This window comes from Xenopus tropicalis, chromosome 4 (assembly GCF_000004195.4).
Source record: "Xenopus tropicalis strain Nigerian chromosome 4, UCB_Xtro_10.0, whole genome shotgun sequence".
NCBI lineage: Eukaryota > Metazoa > Chordata > Amphibia > Anura > Pipidae > Xenopus > Xenopus tropicalis.
In genome coordinates, this window is record NC_030680.2 from 43493280 (window position 1) to 43513460 (window position 20181).

General features: G+C 38.9%; 1 protein-coding gene across 2 annotated transcripts in view; it reads right to left on the reverse strand.

Moving 5' to 3' along the window:
* Positions 1-15782, reverse strand: part of nkd1 (naked cuticle homolog 1) — an 85922-nt gene extending 70140 nt beyond the window's left edge. The window contains exons 1-3 of one of the 2 annotated variants that reach the window (XM_012961126.3): positions 15431-15782; positions 15283-15309; positions 12187-12302 (exon numbers count right to left, since the gene is read on the reverse strand). In XM_012961126.3, the coding sequence (XP_012816580.2) occupies positions 12187-12302; positions 15283-15309; positions 15431-15455 (168 nt within the window). In that variant the 5' untranslated portion in view covers positions 15456-15782. 2 annotated transcript variants of the gene reach the window in all.
* Between the last annotated feature and the right edge of the window lie 4399 nt (positions 15783-20181).

Consider the following 20181-nt stretch of genomic DNA (forward strand, 5'->3'; position numbering starts at 1 on the left):
TTTATATGAAAAGGTCAAACGTTAACTGCTGGAAACGATATGAGGTTAATAACGGAGCGGCTGAGCACTTCCAAGTTCTGTTCCCCTTATCATGGATATTTTCTCTCCCCTTTCATTCTCTGGTTTTTGGAAAATGTTATTTCCCTCCCCCTCCTTACCATTTTTTTTTTCTTCAGTACCATATCAGACAACAACAGGGTAATATTGACAGCAACAGGAGACAATACTGTCACAGCCTAACTAAGTATAATAAATACTAAAAAGCTATTGTAAATAATCTTGTTAAAGCAGAATATTATGAAAACTGGTATACTATCACGCATGATTGCAAATAATTTAAGTATATTTGTCTCATCTCAATATATGAAGTGTCTATTACACCTACAGTAAAAAGCGGTTTAGTTCTGATATGTACTGTATAAATACAAAACTGAAAAAAAAACTGTCCATCAATAATTTTGCCAAAATCATTAAAATTATATTGAATAATTGGATTTCATTAAGATTTTAATGCTTAAACTAATTTCCATCCCTAAATTACTACAACACCTTTGGCAGCCATACACCTTTGACAGAAATCTTTTTACGTTTTATAAAAAGACATTTATAACACTAACACAATCCAAAAGTATTCTAATAATTATTAACAAATATTTATAAGGAAATAAAATATTCCACAGTGTTATACAATACTGTTGAAAATAATTAGCTTAAATACAGGTAAAATTTGCACGAGGGGAGAAACCCATAGCAATCAATGACCAGATTTGTTTAGCCAGCTGCCAGTGAAACAATTGAAGCACAAATCTAATTAGTTGTAACTTGTCACTGACCAAGTACTCATTCAAAAGTATGTTTTGTAATATTCATTTAGAGTGATATTAATTATTAAAGGAGAAGGAAAGAAAAAAAACGATATACCCATTTTTGATTAGGGCATCAGCCCCTGTCTTGAGTCGCTACATTCCCAAATTTGAATCTGCTTCTGCATCGGCGCACCATGTATCAGAAGATTTTCTTGTCTTCTTACTTTGGCGCCGACATTTTCAAACTGCATACGCCACTTCCCCCTTTCGGCCGCTTCTATTGTGCATGCGCCGCTTCGTGACCCTGTGACGTCACAGTACTGACTGGCGCGTTCTTCAAGCAGCGAGAGTGAGTTTTAGGGCAGGAGGTTTTTAAAGTGCCCTGATCTTTACTTAACCCTGAGCTTACTAATGGCGATTGAGAGGGGTTTTTGTGGCTGGGGATGAGGGACTGTGGCTGTGGGACTGTGGCTGGGGATGAGGGACTGTGGCTGTGGGACAGTGGCTGTGGGATGGCTGGGGATGCGGGACTGCGGCTGTGGGACAGTGGCTGTGGGATGGCTGGGGATGAGGGACTGTGGCTGTGGGACAGTGGCTGTGTGATGGCTGGGGATGAGGCACTGTGGCCGTGGGACAGTGGCTGTGGGATGGCTGGGGATGAGGCACTGTGGCTGTGGGACAGTGGCTGTGGGATGGCTGGGGATGAGGCACTGTGGCTGTGGGACAGTGGCTGTGGGATGGCTGGGGATGAGGCACTGTGGCTGTGGGACAGTGGCTGTGGGATGGCTGGGGATGAGGGACTGAAAAAACACAGGAGCATTCCAATTGGACAGTAGAGTGAAGTGGGCGGGGCTAAGGGGTCAAACATATCTCCAGAGACTGCAGATCTTGAAAGGAAAAAAAAAAAAAAAACGGAGCTCTCTGCTCTGCACTGAGCATGTCTGTGTCCTGGACAATCGGTGTTCAGTGAGACAGGAAGCTGCAGAGGCTAGGAGCAGGTACTGCATTTACTGACAAGACTTTTCCAGATTAAGCAACAGCACGGTGAGTTCAGGAAATATGTTAAGGACTGTGTTAAGGCTAAGTTATTGAGCTCATGTTGTTTTTAGACTTTCCTTGTCCTTTAAAGCAGAAATAATATGATATAGACATATTTGGAGACAATTTGGTCATCCTATTTTTATTTTTTGTGGTTTTCAATTTTTTGCAATTTGTTCATCTTCTATTCTATTTTAAATTTTAACAGTTGTTTGGTTCCTAGGTGTCAATTTAGTGGTCTGAATGAAAGCCTTAAATACAAATTAGAGGGTGCCTGAATACAGAGAGAAGTAATAAAAAGTAAAAGTAACAATATTGCAGCCTTACACAGCAATAGCTTTTTAGCTGTCAGGGTCTGTGACCCCATTTAAAAGACGGAAAAGGCAGAATATAAAGACACATAATGCAAACACTACAAAAAAAAAAAATGAAGACCAAAGGAAAAGTTGCTAAGAGTAGAACATTCTATAACATATTATAAGTTAACTGAGGTAAACTATCCATTTAAAACAACTTTCAGTTATAAAAAATACTGCAACGCCACATATACCATTTATATATGTGAGTGTATAAAATGCAGGTACCAGAATTGTGCTGTATTTTAAAGGTGAATTATGAGTTTATAGGCTTGCTCTAAGCAGTTTTCTCACTGCTGGGATAAAATAGTTTCTGCATTGTCAATACATACTGCACAGCTGCTAAAGGCTTCTGGCACAGCACAGCTTCGGTTTGAAGATACTGGTCTGGTACAGCTTAATAAATCTGTTGATCAATTAATGAAGTTATTAAAAATTTTTAAAATATATATGCCAAACTAAAATGTTCACAAAATGTGCAGTTTTGTCCTAGTTTAGGAAACTCAGTATGCTATCCTCAATAATATTAAAGAGAATTAATAATTATATAAAATGCTATCATTATCTTAAAAATGAAAGAGTTGCAAAATCTATATTTTTGATTCAAGGACTAAATATTAAAAAAAGTCTTGAAAAACAGGGTGTATGTAAAATACAATAAAGTTTATTTTCATTTTGGTTCAAGCAATTGTGTTTAAATAGGTCCCAGTGTCTTTATATAAAATAAGCACTACCTGTTTCAGTGGGTATGCAATGCCACAATTAACTGTGAAGTGTATAAACGGGAATGGTGTTTTAAGACAGAAAATTGTAAACGTCCATCTCAAATTCCTTAGCTCAAAATATCCTTCTTAGGATACCCTTCCCCCAAGTTAAAAAAAAGTGCCTCAGATGCTTTAATCTGGTATGTTATTTTATCCAGAAGGGGCTCATGGAAATTCAGGAGGGGCTACAGGAATGCCCTTAAAGAAAAATAAAAGGAAAACTGTGTTTTTATTTATTTTTACAGCACAGTTGCTTTACCAGGACCTTCTGATGTTATTTTTCTAACATGAAGGGGACCACAGAAGTGAACCCAGCCCCCTCCAAAAGTACTAACAACCTCACATGAAAGACTAGGCCTAGAAGAGACGATTGATTGTCTGCCACACTTCAGTCCTCCTTCAAACCTTTATTGGCTACTACCTCAAAGCACTCTGGGAGTCTGTATTTATTCAGCTACTTCCTTCCCAGCCTGTTTATGTGATTGAACTTCATAATTAACCCCTTTAGGCCTTACATATATTGCAGTGATTCATGTTTTTAGTCCGAAAACAAGATTTATAATTATATTTAGTTACATAAAACAAAAAAAGACTTAAATATATAACTTCAAGATTGCTATTTAATACATGTTGCACAATATAGAGAGTATAAGTATGATCTAAATCCAGTTTTATAACCTAAGGTTATACTAAAGTAAGGTTAAAGGAATACTGCCATGGGAAAATATGTTTTTTTTTTTTTTCAAAAGGCATCAGTTAATAGAGCTTTTCCAGCAGAATCCTGCCTTGAAATCCATTTTTCAAAAACACAAACAGAATAGCAGGATAGCACTCAATAATAAGAAATCTTAGTCCAGCTTGCAACTCATCCAGTTACATGGTAGTAGGAGAAACAATAGGTTACTTGAAAGCATACATACATACATACAAGCAGTTCTAATGTGTAGTGCTGGCTCTTTCTGAAAGGTCAGACTCAATGCACTGAGATGGCTGCCTACACACCAATATTACAACTAAAAAGAAAAGAAAATTGTTGGCTCAAGAATAAAATTTTAAATGGTAAAGTGGATTATTTGCTATGTAAACAGTGTGATTTAGAAATAAAAAAGTATACCATAAAAATCATGACAGTATCCCTTTAATCAGACAACACACAAGCTCAGTTTCATGTAACTATCTCCAGGAAACAACTACCATTTCATAAAAAAGGTTAGTAAAAGATGGGGGAAAAAATACAGCTTCAAAACACAATGAGTGTTTAATATGTAATTAGTCGAACTTAAATTTCTAAAGTTACAATTACCTTGAAATGCTAAACTGAAGCAAATATTTATTTTGCAATGAGAATGCCTGTGCACTTTACGTGGTGTACCCATGGTTCAGCCGAACAGGCCCAGATTTGTGGCGAGGCAACAAAGGCCCAGGCCTAGGGCGGCATGCCCCACATAAGGAGCACCGGGGACGTCCTGTTCCGTGCTCCATATGTGAACGAAAAGGATGTGCATACGCACCATACTGGCCGCATTTTGCAATAGACAAAAGACAGAAACTGTAAAGGCTGCAAAAAGTTTTAACTTCAATTACCCTAATAAGTTAAAGCCACTAAATATGAAAACAGAGGGCACATGGATTTTTTTTTTTTTATTTGGGGAGTGATTCAGAACATTGGGCTTCAGGCCAAGACTGTACATTCTAGCAAATGCCAGAGGGGCTGCTGTAAGATGCCATAGACAGTGACTACTGTATTTATTTAACCTGTGGCTGTTTTGGCCTCTCTGTATTTGAAATGCAAGGGCCTATTTTGAGTCTCAGTCCAGACCTGCAGGGCTTTCACATCTCCATAGTAAGATAGCTAATAATCAGGGTACTGCAAGCAGCTGTGGGAAATTTCCTCAAATGTGGCCAGTTAAAGGGCCAAATATTTTTTTTAGCTGAAAACACTCAAAGCAGCTTTAAGCTTCCATTTCGGCCCCTTCAGACCACGTCGGTAACATATATGTCCATGTATGAGCCCTTCCCGAAAATTGGACAGATAACTACCAGGCAGACTTAAAAATCCCATCAGACGACAACTGTATTGGCACAATGAGGCGGTCCACTCCCGAAAGGTCTAAAAATGCATCTGTTGTGATCTAACCGTTGGCCCGGGGCCAAACAATCAATTACCATGACTCGTCTCAGTACATCAGTGGCCAAATCTGGCAAAGATCTCCTTGATCAATGGCTTTGCAATACAATATGTTGGCTAGCTTAAAGGAGAATGCAAGTCAAAATTTAAAAAGCATACTGCCCAATAGTCCTCCTATTGTTTAGTAAGAACGCCACACTTTTGGCTCGCCTAATCAAATATTTACTAAGTCACACTTACTTCACATTTTCTAGAACAGGCAGCCATCTCTAAAAAGGTATTCGCCCTTCCTTTCCCTCCTTGCTTCATACTGCACGTGTTTCATTCCCTTCCCCCCTCCCCTCTGCCAGATCCGCTTCTAATTGGCTGGTGGGTATGTGTAGCTGAGAACAGGAGACAGGCTCAAGTTACACACATGCTCAGAGAATAGGAAGGCTGCCACTGGCAGCCTACAGAAAGGGAAGAGAGATTTTAGTGATGTCACTGTAGTCTTCACACTGCTGTAGGCAGCCAGCACTATATCCGAGAGAAGCAAGCAGGGATCTGGGAATTTAGATATGCAGTAAGTACATAAAAAGAATGCCTTTAGACTTACTTTTAATTTATATTAACCTTTCATTGTCCTTTAAGCAATATACCAATATGTCAATTTAAGAAAAAATCAAAATGGTTTTAGCAGAATTTCAAAATGCCTTTTTAACAGTACAGAGACTCTAGAAAACCATATATTTCCTAAAGTACATATTCTGGTGAAACTAAAATGTGTAAATGCGTCTTTCTACTGCAAACTACCAACATGCAAAACTATGCTAAACATACTAGTTTTTATAAATTATTCGTCACAAAGCTTGCATTTCACGCAGTTATATACACATTTCGTAATGTACCAAATGCCAGATGTTTTTTGAACATTTTGTCCTCCATTATAGGAGCATTTAGAACATGCCAATACCAGATATGTATAGTTTTGTGAATATTTTTTTACTTCTATAGATCAAAAACTCAAAAGCAGTAAATTACAGAATTTATAAAGCACTACAGCAGAACGTAGCATACTTGATTCCAAGGCCAAAAATCCTACAGTAAGTTTACCCCAGGAAACCATGCATTTTTTGCTTTTCTGGTTTGGATGAAATACTTGAAAATCACCTCAAAGCTTCCACTTTCTAGAATCTTCTTTCCCACATAGCATTAGGTACCAAGAAAAAACATCTTAAATATGAATGCCAAGGGTCCACTGAATAGTTTGATGCCCACTGTGCATAGGATTACCAAAGTATCTGGCATTTAGAGACCCCAAAATTACTTAGTGCATACAAATTGCCCAGGCCATCACTTCCTCTAGTAAAAATTTACCACATTTACCTCATTTTTTGTAGGGATGCATTAAATCCAGGATTCGGTTCAGTTTTATCAGTTATCAGTGAGCATAATATAATATCAAGGTGTATTTCCTGCTTAGCAGAGCAGCACTGAGCCAACACCCCACATTGAGGTAGCTGGACATCCGTTTTGCATTCACCAGCTGGAAATCCAGATGGTTCCCTACAAACTGTCAGCCAATACATCTGTTTCATGTCAAAGCCTGAAATAATGAATTTATGAGGAGGGGGCTCAGGCTCCCAAACTCTCTGTACTGTGGGGCTGAATTGAGTTTATGGAAGCAACTGGTATCGCTCAGAGATAATTCCTTGGAATCCAGCTTTGTTACATAGCTGGCAGCGCAGCTAATCCCTTCATTATGTCACAAGAGCATTTAGTCCCTTTAAAGGGGAAGTCCCACCAAGGATCAAAGTCAGCTGAAATTAACTACTTCACTGCCAGTGGGCAAGCAGAATATTCGTCAGTAATGTACTTATGGCCTCTTTGAAAAATTAGATTAAAAGTTAAATACAATTCATGGTGGAGGGAGGCATAAAAAGGTCACATTCATTACAATCATACAAGAAGATGTGGACTAGTTACCTCTCTTTTCTGTACATAATTCTTTTAATCTGATTACATTATTGAATTATGGTAGAAATGGTCACAGTATATTCTTTTAGGGCTCATCACCTATATTATATGCATTATATTACAGTACTGCAGGCGTCTTATTACACCTATTAGTAAATTAACTATTAGTAAATCACTATTATCCTTTATTTATATAGTGACACCATATTCCACAGAGCTGTTTTACAGATAGGTATAGAAGTTTTTTTTTACTAGTGGGCACATAGTGAATTTTAAGTAAATTGTGCCACCCCTACTCTCTTACATAATATAATTAGAAATAAAACTTTGAAGAATATAGTATAGTATAGTATAGAATTTAGATTTGTAACCTCTGCTTGTAGTTAGGTACTTATAGGTCTCAATGTTTGCTCTAACAATCCATGGGAACAAGCACTGTTTCCTAAAATGGGAACAATGTTTTTCTAAATATATAGAGAGAGAATTAACTGGAACTTAAAGGCACAGTAACACAAAAAAATTACATTATAAATATCACTTCTATAGATTTTAATAAGCATATCTATATTATAGAAATGGCAAAATTATAAACAGATTTAAAATAAATAGCATTACCAGGCTCAGGCAGCAGGTCTCTTCCAACTCTAACGTATTTCCGGGCAGCTCCCCCCTCCTTCCCCTCCCTCCCCTCCCTGTGCAAGCTCAGCCAGAGCGCTCCGATCACACAGGCTACGAAACACAGCATGAGATAAGAAGACCTCCGTCACCCTTCCCTCTCCCTGATCGGGCAAGAAAATAAAGCCATTAATCACTGGCAAGGCAGATTCTGAAAGCGAAGCGATGCGGGGGAAATGAACTTCCGGTTTAAAGCGGATGTCAAGCAGTCGCCGTATCGCCGTTTTCACTGTGTCCTATGAATCACTGGTAATGTTATTTATTCAATGCCCAGTTATAATATTGCAGTTTCCATATGGTATGTGTGTTAAATAAAGTGTCTAGAAGGGATATTTGAAATAATAAATTTTGGTGTTACTGTTCCTTTAACCTAGTTGCAGCAAGCCACTAAGTGCCCATATATATGACATGAATCCAAACAACAATTTATTTTAAAACTTTTTTCCTAGTGTTTTAGGCTAGTGGCACACAGGGAGATTAGTTGCCCACAATAAATCTTTCCTACTGCGGGAGAATAATCTCCCTAAAATGCCTTCCCTCTGGCAAGAATGTCAATAGCAGGAGAAATGGCATAAGAGTTGCTTCGGTATTCTGAAGTTGCCCAAAGTTTCCGCATGTTACAGTAATTTGCTAAAACTTACTGTAACTTTCTATACATCTCTCTCTTCTGTAGTGCATCAAATTCAGATTTTTACAGATTTTTGTTTCTTAATTAAGAAAATTACTAAATAACACTATTAATTGCATAAATATAACATCTATTATTCGTAAACCCATTATCCAGAAGCCTTACAAAACACAAGTCCTATTAAAATAAATTCTTAATTTATGACTGATTTGCTTTTGCTTTGTAATAATAATACAGTACCTTGTACTTGATTTTAACCAAGCCAGTATTAATATATGTAAATTAAGGAAATACCACAAGCAATGTTAGATATCAGAACTCATAACTGAATACTGCTTGCATATGAAAATCTACAACAATACCACATCCCAATAGTTCTCTGTTAATAATATGCAAGCTCCTTGTCATTACTGGCGAGTAAAAGCCTCTAAAAATTTGTATCAACTATTCTGTTTCACCTTGGTCCATTAAAAGCTAATGTTATTCAACTGGTGGGTGGAAAGGAATGTAGGCATCCCCAATCCTGCCCCTAACCTGACACAGGTCACAAAAGAGCTCTAGTACTTACCACCTGCCCTATACCTTAAAACACTTTTACCATGCTCCCATTACCAAACTGAGGGTTGTGAAGTCTACAAGGCGGAGAATCATTTTTCCTCAGTCTGTCTAGTACTGACATTTATTACAAAAACCGAAATCGATCAATCATCTACCAATAAATTATTGGATCTGGATGCACCTATGGGAGCTACTTGAGCTATTTATCATTGTCTATGTCCTGTAGTCTGAATAAAAGATGCTTTCCTGAGATTGGAAAATAAACACCAGCAGCTGTCCGGTAGCATTATGGCCAAGCATTCAGCCTGTAATTGTTCCAGGTGTACATTTCTGCTTTCTGCCTTACGTTTTTCAGTCTACTACCATATAATTGGTAGTGAACATGATGATACTGGCATTCAAAGGGGCCCCATTCATTACAGTACGACAGGTCCGATTACTAAAAAAATTTCTAAAGTTTAGAACTTTTTTCTACGAAATTTTTGTTAATTTACGCAACTTTTTCGTACTTTGTGACAATTTTAGCAACAAAATCGTATTTGTTGCTACAAGTACGAAAGTTTCGTAATTCATTCAAGCTTCGGTATCATGACTTTCCTTTGGCCAGGTTGGAGCTGCAAGTGCCATTGATTCCTACGGGAGACTTCAAAAAGGTTCAAAGTCAAAAAGTTTTTTGCGCTGTTTACGATCGTATGGATACGAAAATTTTGTAACTTTCTGATCGTAACATTTCCACACATCAAAAATTATTATTTTCGCAAATCGTACTTTCAAACAATCTAAATTCGTAAATTTATTAATGGGCCCCAAAATCTAAGACAGCCTTTCCCAACTTCTTTTAAGCATGTCAACCATGGAGTTCACCATGAGAGTCAGTATATCCTTGCTCCCAAAAAACAGACACATAAGATCTGTATCTGAGCACTAAAGCAATTCACTACACCCCTGTAAATGCCAAGAAGCTTTGGCAAAACTAAGTAACTTTCTGCCAAAGGAACACCTGTTGAAATGTAAACACAAAGTAATGCATGATGACAGAAAGAATAGAATTTGTTTTCTCTTTTTAACAGCAGTTTGCATATGCAAATATATATCTCTCCTTGGAGTGTCTGCCAAAAAACATCATATGGCGGGGTGCACAGCCAAATTAAATGTATACTAAATATTATTTACCGACCGGCACACCCTATGTAAAAAATCACAACTTTATTGCGAACACATTGCACATTGTAGTCCCAACGTTTCGTCCTCAACAGGATCTTTGTCAATGAAAAATGGTGAAAAAACTCAAGAGGTACTAGTAGCACCTACTTGTCACGGCTACAGAAATAGACAATGCTGATCATTTACGGATAACTCTCTCTCTCTCTGTGTTTTACCAGATGCAGTTCTCAGTATTGTCTATGGCAGGGTTTTTTTAGTAGCAGTGACAAGTAGCTGCTACTAAGTAGCTATGTGTGTCTTTACCCTTAGGTATACCTTGAACTATAAAAGGTATGATATTTATGGTTATATTTCTTTAATTAAATAAAGAACTAACAAGGGGTGGTCTGAACAGATTTTAGCCAGAAAAAAATAGCTTTGGCATAAATTATATTTAGAGTGAAAAAATAAAACAATATTCTTTGTGCAAGTGAAATAAAGGCTGATGTATACGGTTGTTGGCATTCAATCAATACATTAAAACAGCTGAACTTAAATAGTAGTAACAAATATATATTAGACAACCTAACCAAACATGTAGCATAGCCAGGGCAGCATCCATAGCCAAACATCGACTTCTGTTTTTTAACAAGCGAAAAAGAGCTATGAGCTTGGACAGATATACCAAATACATTTCCCTAGCATAGTGGACAGCAATGTACGTATATCTGAAAATCTAACAGTGATATAAATGCAGTTTTTTACTGAAAAATAAAATGCAAATATTGCTAAATGCACAAACCCTTACAAAAAGCTAATTACAAATTACATAAATCAGCAGTCTGTACAGGATGTAATAGGACATAGCTCACCATTCAATGTGTTTCAGAGTCTCTAAAACCCTTGCTTCAAAGATTATCTGATTTTTTTCTATAGTGTCAAAAGCATTTTAAAAGCTGCTATTAATCACACAGATAAGTGGAAATAACTGATGTGCGGACATGAAGGTTTTTTACAGAGCATGACACATTTTTGTATACAGAACAGATACAAAGTAGTAAAACAGGATTTACTCTAGTTTGTGCAAACTACCATTATAATGATGAAAGTACAAAGTTAGCATCAGGCAGATCTAGTTAACCCCTTCTTTTAGGCTCTTTAACCCATTAACAATTTATCTGGTTTCTTGCTAAAACAAGGAGAAAATCTGCCAAGATTCACAAAGACCAGTGTACACATATGCAACATATAATCACTACCTGGACAATATTGGGCTTACCTGTCACTTTTCGAGTTTGTTTTTCTAAATTGAATAAACTCGCATATCGAATGCTTACTTATTTATTAATAAGGAAAACTCTTCCGAATAAAAAAACTCAAATAACTCAAATTGACTTGACTTTGGCTAGGACAACTCCCCATTGACTTCTATAGAAACTCACAAGCTTTAAGATTGCTTTTTTACATGCAAGTTTTTTGCACTTAATAAATACATTCGAGTTTTTGAACCATAATTCGAATATCAAGTTTTTTTAGTGCAAACAAAATCGTAAAAAAAACTCAAAAAGTTGATAAACCTCACCCTACACGTGCATAGGGTTTTTTTACATGAACCACATGTTTTGTTTTGCCTAATGTATCACCTTTCTCAAGCTAGATAGCCATGCTGGATGTCCTTTACTGATGCTTCTGCGAAATACTATTTGTATATACACAAATCACATTTTTGGTGTCAGACAATCTTCTTTATATATTGGTGGGCAGTGTTTGATATCTTGCTTTCTAATGTGCAAATATTATTATTCACACCACTTAGAGACTGAAGAAGGAGCTACTGACATGTGCAGACCTCAAGAACTGCTAGTCTTTTGCAACACCTCCCAAACCATAAAGTCTTATAAGAAACAATGAAAAAAGGTATTAGAAGACAGCCTGAGTTTCTGTGGCCTGCAGAATTGTGCCTTTATATGGTCAGAGAACACCTTGGTGATAATCACATTAATCACAACCTTTTGAATGTTAATTTACTTGAGGTCTATACTTGACAGTTATGTCAGAAAACACATGTTGCTGCGCAATTCCTGAAATGGCATCTTATTCAGAAAGATTTTTTTATAAATCATTGCAGTCTTACCCTCTGGGTGATTCTGCACCCGGTCTTGACATTGGAGTTAGATGGTGACTTCTGTTTTGCAATCCAGTCCTCAATGCCTTTCCGTGCTAAGCAGGCATTTACTGCAAAGCTATCACCTGCACAGAAAAACATAACAGCTATAAGGGACCTAAAATTAAATGAAACCTTGAAATAACAAGAATCAAGCACAAAATCTAGAATATGCTGCACATATCTTAACTTCTTACAAAATGTGTACATATATTTCTAATGGAGATTCAATTGGGCACATCATCATTTATCTGAATTAAAATCATTCTGTCACTGCACTTACTCAAGAACTCGCAAGTTGCCTGATTATTACATTCTATGCAAACCTTGCATAAAGGTGGCCATACATGCATTGATATTATTGCACATTGTTTTCTTTCGAAATTCGTTGCGTTTATGGTGGAAAACGAGGGATCAGACAGGATGGAAAATGTTATTATTCGCTTTATTGGCAGAGTGTTAATGGCAAATTCTCAGATAGAGGTAGAATTATTTTGTTTCTACCTGCATATCCGACAATTCAGCTTTTAATGTTAGTAGAGAAAATGAACAATCTTTCCCACAACCAATATAAAAGTTGAGCATGACAAACTTCCACTTCTATCTTCCATATTTTCTGTTCTCTTTTGTTGTAATATTTTCATTTTGCGCTTTGCAGTTATCAGGCTTGTAAGATAATTAGGATAAGGCCTGAAAACGTCCTGATAAGAAACCCATTTGGTCAATACATATTTTGGTTACTGGTGAACCCAACAACATTATAGATTTTTTAGTTTCAAGCTGAAAACAGGCTGAACAGAAATGCCATAATTAAAAAAAATTTGACTTTATAACCTCTTTTAGAACTTCCCATTTAAAAGTTTCTGAACTGGTGTTAAAACTTAATGCTCCAGCTAAGGCAAGCATAATAAAAGTTACCGATAATATGTATAGTTGTAAATTTCCCCAAAATAATTTTCTAACAGAACACAAGCATACAAATCACTAATATCCACCAAGCAGTATATAATAACTTTTGTGGTACAACATTATAAAATGTATATTGGACTTGAACAGTCACGTGCCAGACAAATTGACTGCACTTTTCAGATCACAGACACAAGATCAAATATGCATTGCATGCAAAGGGAATCACGCATTCCCAGTTAATACAAAACAGAAATGTAAAATTTTGGAATCACAAAACCTTTATCCATAAAAAGTACAGATTATGGCATGCCATAAAGTGGCAAAACATTGATTTTAGTGAGCTCAACATTTCCTTTCATAAAGCCACAAACAGACAATTTCTGAATGGTGACAATGGCACCACTAAATGCAAGACACATTTTAGCCCATAAACTAACTAAAAGCCAAGAATATTCAGAAAACATGTGATTAAAATCAAAGATACCCTAAAGTCAAAGGTCACCTAACACAAGATCACTGAGGTTTATGCCAACACAGAAGCATTATACTAGATCACAGACATGGAGCATTTTAAAGATTAAGGGAGCTGGACAGGAAAAACCAGTTTACTAGTCTGTTTACTTAAAAGAAACACAGACATGCCAATCTCATGATATCCATGTTAGCCAGAATAAACATAAAATGGCAAGGAAGGAGAACTTGTTATTAAACTGATCTAAAATAGATTACGTAACTAAAAGATTCAATTATTATGTATTAAAAACAAACAAAACCAGATCTTAAATTATATTTACAAAAAGATTTAATTGCAGTTGCAATATATCCTAGGTGATCAAATTACCTCCAGGTTCCAAAGCAAAATATGACGCTTTTACCCCGTCACTCTTTTAAGTGACAATCTATTTAAGGGTCCCTTTAAAATAAACAAGGGCCTCATCCATCTGGAAGTTCATGCAGCAAAAACTTTCTGTGGGGGGGTTGGAGATGTGAGGACTGGGACTATCAGCACATAGTAAGCATGCTGTGACAAAAAGGAACAGGCGGTGTGACCAGAGTGGCATAGTAGGCTGTGGAAATAAGCTTTGCTAAATGATTTACCACATTCATTGAGTTGTCAAACTTAGAAAACCCCTTCACAGCACACAGAATCATCAATTATAACTTGTAACATAAGGGGAAACATGTATCCAAACTGTTATAACTGTAGGGGCAGCTATTGCTGGATGCAATCAAATAAGGAATCCATGCAAACACTGCGTGGTAAATGTGCAATACACAGGAAAGGGACAAATTAAAGGGACAACTTTTAGCATGCAACGGAATGGTCAATAGGTAGCATGTTTTCAATTGGTCCTTTTTTTTATAGTTTTTAAATTTTTGGTATTTTTCTTCTGGCTCTTTCCAGCCTTAAAATGGGGGTCACTAACCCCAGCACGCCATAAGCTATGAGGATACAAAGTTCATTTAAAGGTGAACAACCCCTTTAAGAAAACTTGTCAATGAGCTGAACAGGGTCAGTATGCTTCTAAAATTTAAGGCAAATATAACTGAAACATCACATCAAAACATTACATGGTGCAGAATTAGGACATGACCAAAGCACTAGACAGTCAGAAACTCTTTGTCCTTTATACTAAGAACTGTCCAGGAGCATAACTTCTAACACTTCAGGTGCATACTAATGCAAAAGTCGGTTTAGAAGTTTATAAACCAGGAGGGAAACATTTCCAGCACAGCCTATAATTTAAGAAACATGGAAGGCTATCCTACACTTGCTGAATTACAAATTCCGACATTGATACTCAGCAACAGCGGGTGGGGCGCAATTAGACTTCCCTAATCTGAGTTATGCGCGATTGGTCAAAGCCTTTGAAAACCATCGTTCAGTATGAGCCAATAGCCTCATATTACAGAGCTATGTGTTCTTTAGTGCGAGTGCTGTTGTACGGCAGCGAGATAGTATGACAGGGAGATAGTACGCTGTTGCATTAGGTACGCGTAGAACTAATACCAGTTACTAAAGTCCCCAAACTTTCCTGGTCCGGCTCCAAATACACGGGCATAGTCTCAGGGTCCTCCCATAACATTAAGGTACAGCAGCAGCAGCAGCAGCAGTAACATTACAGCTAGAAGTGAGCAGGGAAATAGGTTTCCTACCTTCAGGACTTTCTCTGGGTTTGCAAACTGCAGCTGGCAGGCAGGAAAATCGTGAGTACAGAGAGGGAAGAAAAAAGAAAGAGATTATTAGATGGCACAAAACAAGACTATTCTCTGGGATAGGGCAAGCGGGTGCATCAGCACTCACCGTGTTTCGAGTAAAGTTTCCCCATCTCTCTGCAAAAGATTCCCAAAGGCAGAACATCAGAGACACGGTACAATCCAATGACTGGTTACCAATCCATGTAAATCCCTGCAAGCCCCCCAGAGATGTTTCTCTCCCGGTATTTGAACCTCCCCACAAATCCAAAAAGCTGCAAGCGCTGTAGTGGGACCCCCGAACGCTCTGACACCCCATGTACGGGGAGCAGCTTGTAATTGCCTGTTCCGAGAGCTGCAGCTCGCACTGGAACAGACACATACGCACAGTGCTCACAGCGAGGAGGGGCTACAGGGGCTGGGAGAGGGGCTGACGGAGACATAGACGGGGGAGGGGGTGGACGGGAAGATAGGGAGCACAGAAAACCAGAAGAAAACTGAAACACTAAAGAGATCAGGAAAACAATAGGAAGGTTCACTCAGGTAATTGGGATTATATTTAAAAAGGAGCCTTTTTGCAGGCTAGGGATCGGGATTAATAGTCCCTTTGTTAGATTTTTCAGGGCACCCACGTACAAACAGTGCAATGTTCTTTGTTATTTCCTTTTGTTTTCAGTCATATTTATCCCCTGTACCAAAGAGCTTGCAGTTCACGCTTTTGGGGCAGGTATTATTGCTTTCTCAAGGTGACACCAGAATGGAACACGCAGCCCTCTTACCAGTGGAATCAGATTCTGCTCAAAACCGGCAGTTTCGCATTAGTCTTTTATCTTATTTTTGTGTATCTTTTATTTTGACAATACGAAATATTAAAGCTTCATGTTATAAAAAAGCAGTGCAAATTCTAATGACTAAGTGAAAGAAGCAAGGGGGAATACATGTTTTTGTTATCTTTAAAACATAATGCCATTTTTTTTGTTACAAAGTGAGAGAAAGAATATAGAGACTTGTAATGTAAGCTTGGCAAAATCAGTGACTATTTGCAGAGAAATAAATTCATGCCAAATATGCACTAAATCTGCTTGTTCTTAGGGGTCCTGCACCCCATAAAGTCCTCATCCACAGCAAAGCAAGATATGCCCCACCTTATCCACCATTTCTCCTTCCCCCTCTGGATGTGCCTTTGAACAGAGTGTTTCTCTTTTCCAGCAGCTTTTTCCACACAGAAACACAATGGGGCCTTTGACAGCAAGACTGTGGGACATCGGCTTTGATGTTGAGTTCTAATAAGTTGTGTATGTCTGCATCTAAAAACAATGCTTGCAGGCGTTCAAGCCAAGGAGAGAAACAGAAAAAAGGAGAAAAAGGGAGCTGTTAAACTGTATTCAGTTGTGTAAACTGTAGCTAACACACGACAGGGTAAAAAAATAATGACTTTGATGCTTACGATTGGGTCAACAATGAACTGAATAGGTAGCTGTTTAAGTTATGGATATTAATGAATGCTCAGTGCTGAGAAATATATATTTACACTATGGCTGAAAAATCAGCAGAATTAAAAGGGCAACTCCATTCACATACCTTGCAGCCTAGGAATAATGAATTATGTACAATATATATATATATATATATATATATATATAGGGCCGCCATCAGAAATCACGGGCCCCTAAATTTTCTAGGCCCCCCTCCTCCCACGCCCCCAATGGCCCCTCCCCCAGTGACCCCTCCCATCAATACACAGACATTAATAGCCAGGGCCCCCTAAAACATTTTAAAAAAATGTTCTTAGACAAATTGTTTTTTTTATCTTGTTTAGTGTTTTTAAACCATATATATATTTACTATATATTTTTTTCTATCCTGTAATTGATGTCTTCTTTTCGATGTAAGGTTAGGACTTTGCATAGGCTTATAATAAGGACCCTCTTGAATTTTTTTTTTCTTTGTGGTTGCTGTTCCCATAGTTTAGCTCAGCACCCTGCTGCTTCCTCCAGGGCCCCCCAAGCATCCTCCAACTTCCCCCAGCATCCTCCTGCTTCCTCCAGGCCCCCCCAAGCATACTGCTGCTTTCTCCAGGGCCCCCCCAAGCATCCTCCTGCTCCCCACAAGCATCCTCCAGTTCCCCCCCAGCATCCTCCTGCTTCCTCTAGCCCCCCCCCCCCCAGGCTCCTTCAGCTCCTTCAGCATCATCCAGTTCCTCACCACCACCACCCCCCTGCTGCGTCCTCCGGTTCCCCTGCGTCCTCCGGCTCCCTTGATGTCCACCGATATGTCCCGCTGCTGTCTGCAGCATCTGCGCTTTTTTTAAAGGTTGCGCCCCATGCGTGTGACGTCAATATGCACCGGGCGCAACCTTATATATGCGCAGATGTAGCGGGAAACTCTAGCACGGCCGGGCCCCCTTTAAGTTAAAAACGTCTGGGCCCGGGATGACTGTCCCCCCTGTGCCCCCCTGATTGCGGCCCTGTATATATATATATATATATATATATATATAGAAAGAAACAAAAAGGTCCAGACTCATTTAAATGAAAAAGAAAAAATCTTTACTGCATTATGCAGAACAATTGCATTACTTACAACGTTTCGAGGCTCCCGCCTCTTTCTTAAGTAGCAAGATCATATATATATATATATATATACAGACTATAACAGATAGGCACTCTCGAAAAACAAAAACATTGTATGCCTGGGTGCAGTCCGAAAAACAGTGCAAAATAAACCTCGAAACATGGACCGCTTCACACAGGACTTATGCAAAAACAGAAAAATTTATTTTCAAAGCAACATAGCAGAAGACTGACGTTTCGGCTGGATAACCAGCCTTTCTCAAAGTTGAGAAAGGCTGGTTATCCAGCCGAAACGTCAGTCTTCTGCTATGTTGCTTTGAAAATAAATTTTTCTGTTTTTGCATAAGTCCTGTGTGAAGCGGTCCATGTTTCGAGGTTTATATATATTTATATATATGTGGAGAACTCCTATTGCATGCAATAACAAGAGTCTGGGTGTCACTGAAGCTTTAAATACAAATCACAAAAATGCCACACTTGACATTCTTTTGCTTCCTTTAGGCTATTATTACACTGGGCTGTTTCCCTGCATGTATATAAGCACAGGCTAAAAAATAGACCTTCGGCTTGCATCTGTGCTCTCTTGTGTCTGCACCCAGAAGCACTACATAGGAATGGGTGCAGACACACAGAGCAGATATTGGTGCAAAAAAGAACATTCATGTGTTTCACTGCCAAAATCTCTTCTTTGTGTCTGCACCCAAGCTGCTAGTTGCAGCCACAGGAGATAGCTTATCAGCTGATTTGCATCCTGCATTCATACACAGGCCAAGAATCAGCCCCATGTGGCATTGGCTTAGGGCTCTGGCACACAGGAGATTAGTCGCCCGCGACTATCCCACCAGCGGGCGGGATGTTAATCGCATGGCATACGCGGCGGCGCGATTTGAGAGGAAACTTCCGCAATTTCACTGAAATCGTGCCGCCGCGTATGCCATCCCAGCGGCGATTTACAATAGTCGCCCGCGACAAATCTCCCTGTTCGCAGGCGACTAATCTCCCCGAAATGCCATCCCACCGGCGAAAATTTAAATCGCCGGTGGGATGGCATACGCAGCGTCGCGATTTCAGTGAAATCATCGAAGTTGCCTTGAGAGGAAACTTCAATGATTTCACTGAAATCGCGCCGCCGCGTATGCCATCCCACCGGCGATTTACATTTTCGCTGGTGGGATGGCATTTCGGGGAGATTAGTCACCCGCGAACAGGGAGATTTGTCGCGGACGACTAATCTCCCCGTGTGCCAGAGCCCTAAAGGTCCCCATAGCCCCCACAGCCTCTTCTGCCTGTTTCCCTTCTCCCCTGGTAATTCACACACCAACAGACAAACACTTTTTACACTAAGGCCAATGGAACACAGGGCTCATGCTTGGCTTTCTGCTGTAGAAACTGGAAATGGAGTAAAGCTGATGCACTCCCAGTAACTCATTCCCTTATCTGCACTGACAGACACAATGTCAGCAGGTGTGCAGCACATAAAGGGGATGTTGGCACGGAAATGTGGATCTATGCATTTTCGCTGCATGTGTCTGCACACAGGCCTGTCATTGCAGATACAGGAAGATGGGAGCACATCAGCTTTTTCCCACCTGCGTAGAAAACCCCATGTCAGTTAGGGGCCAGCCAAAAGGTGGCAGCTCTAATTCTGGGTACTGATATAGAGATAGCATTTGATAATCTATTAGGGAGTTATATGTATGCTAGGCTAACAGCTTAAAGTAAATGTACTTTTGAGAAGTTTTTAAAATATTTCAAACCCCTGGTCCATATTTCAGCAGTAATGGTTTTGGTTAAACAATTTAACATTTTAAGGGTATTAGACAAGGATGTCCTTTATCTTCTCTTCTGTTTAAGCTTTCTTTAGAGCCCCTAAGGGCAACGTCAAACATCACTTTTTCTCCCAGCCGGCCTATAAATACTCAATTTTTTTTTGCACATTTTCACGACTATAATCTACTTGTTAATGCACTCACAAATTGAGTAGAGGGGAGCCATATTGGAGATTTCTGTACTGGCTAGATCCACCCGCTTCTAAGTGTTGTTCTTGAATTGTGTCTTTCGTTCCCTGTATTAGAGCTCTGCAGTCTAACTGGGATACAGCTAGAAAGGACTTGCTCTTTCATGCGTTGGAGAGCCCTCTGCTGGAAATGGTCTTCACTGAAGCCCTTCTGGGGCCCCAGAACTTTCTGCAAAACCTGAACACTCCAGAGATAATTATCAGAACCAAGGGGTGCAAAAACGGATGAGACATAATGCGTAGTCAAGGACAGGCTTAAGGTAATGGTAG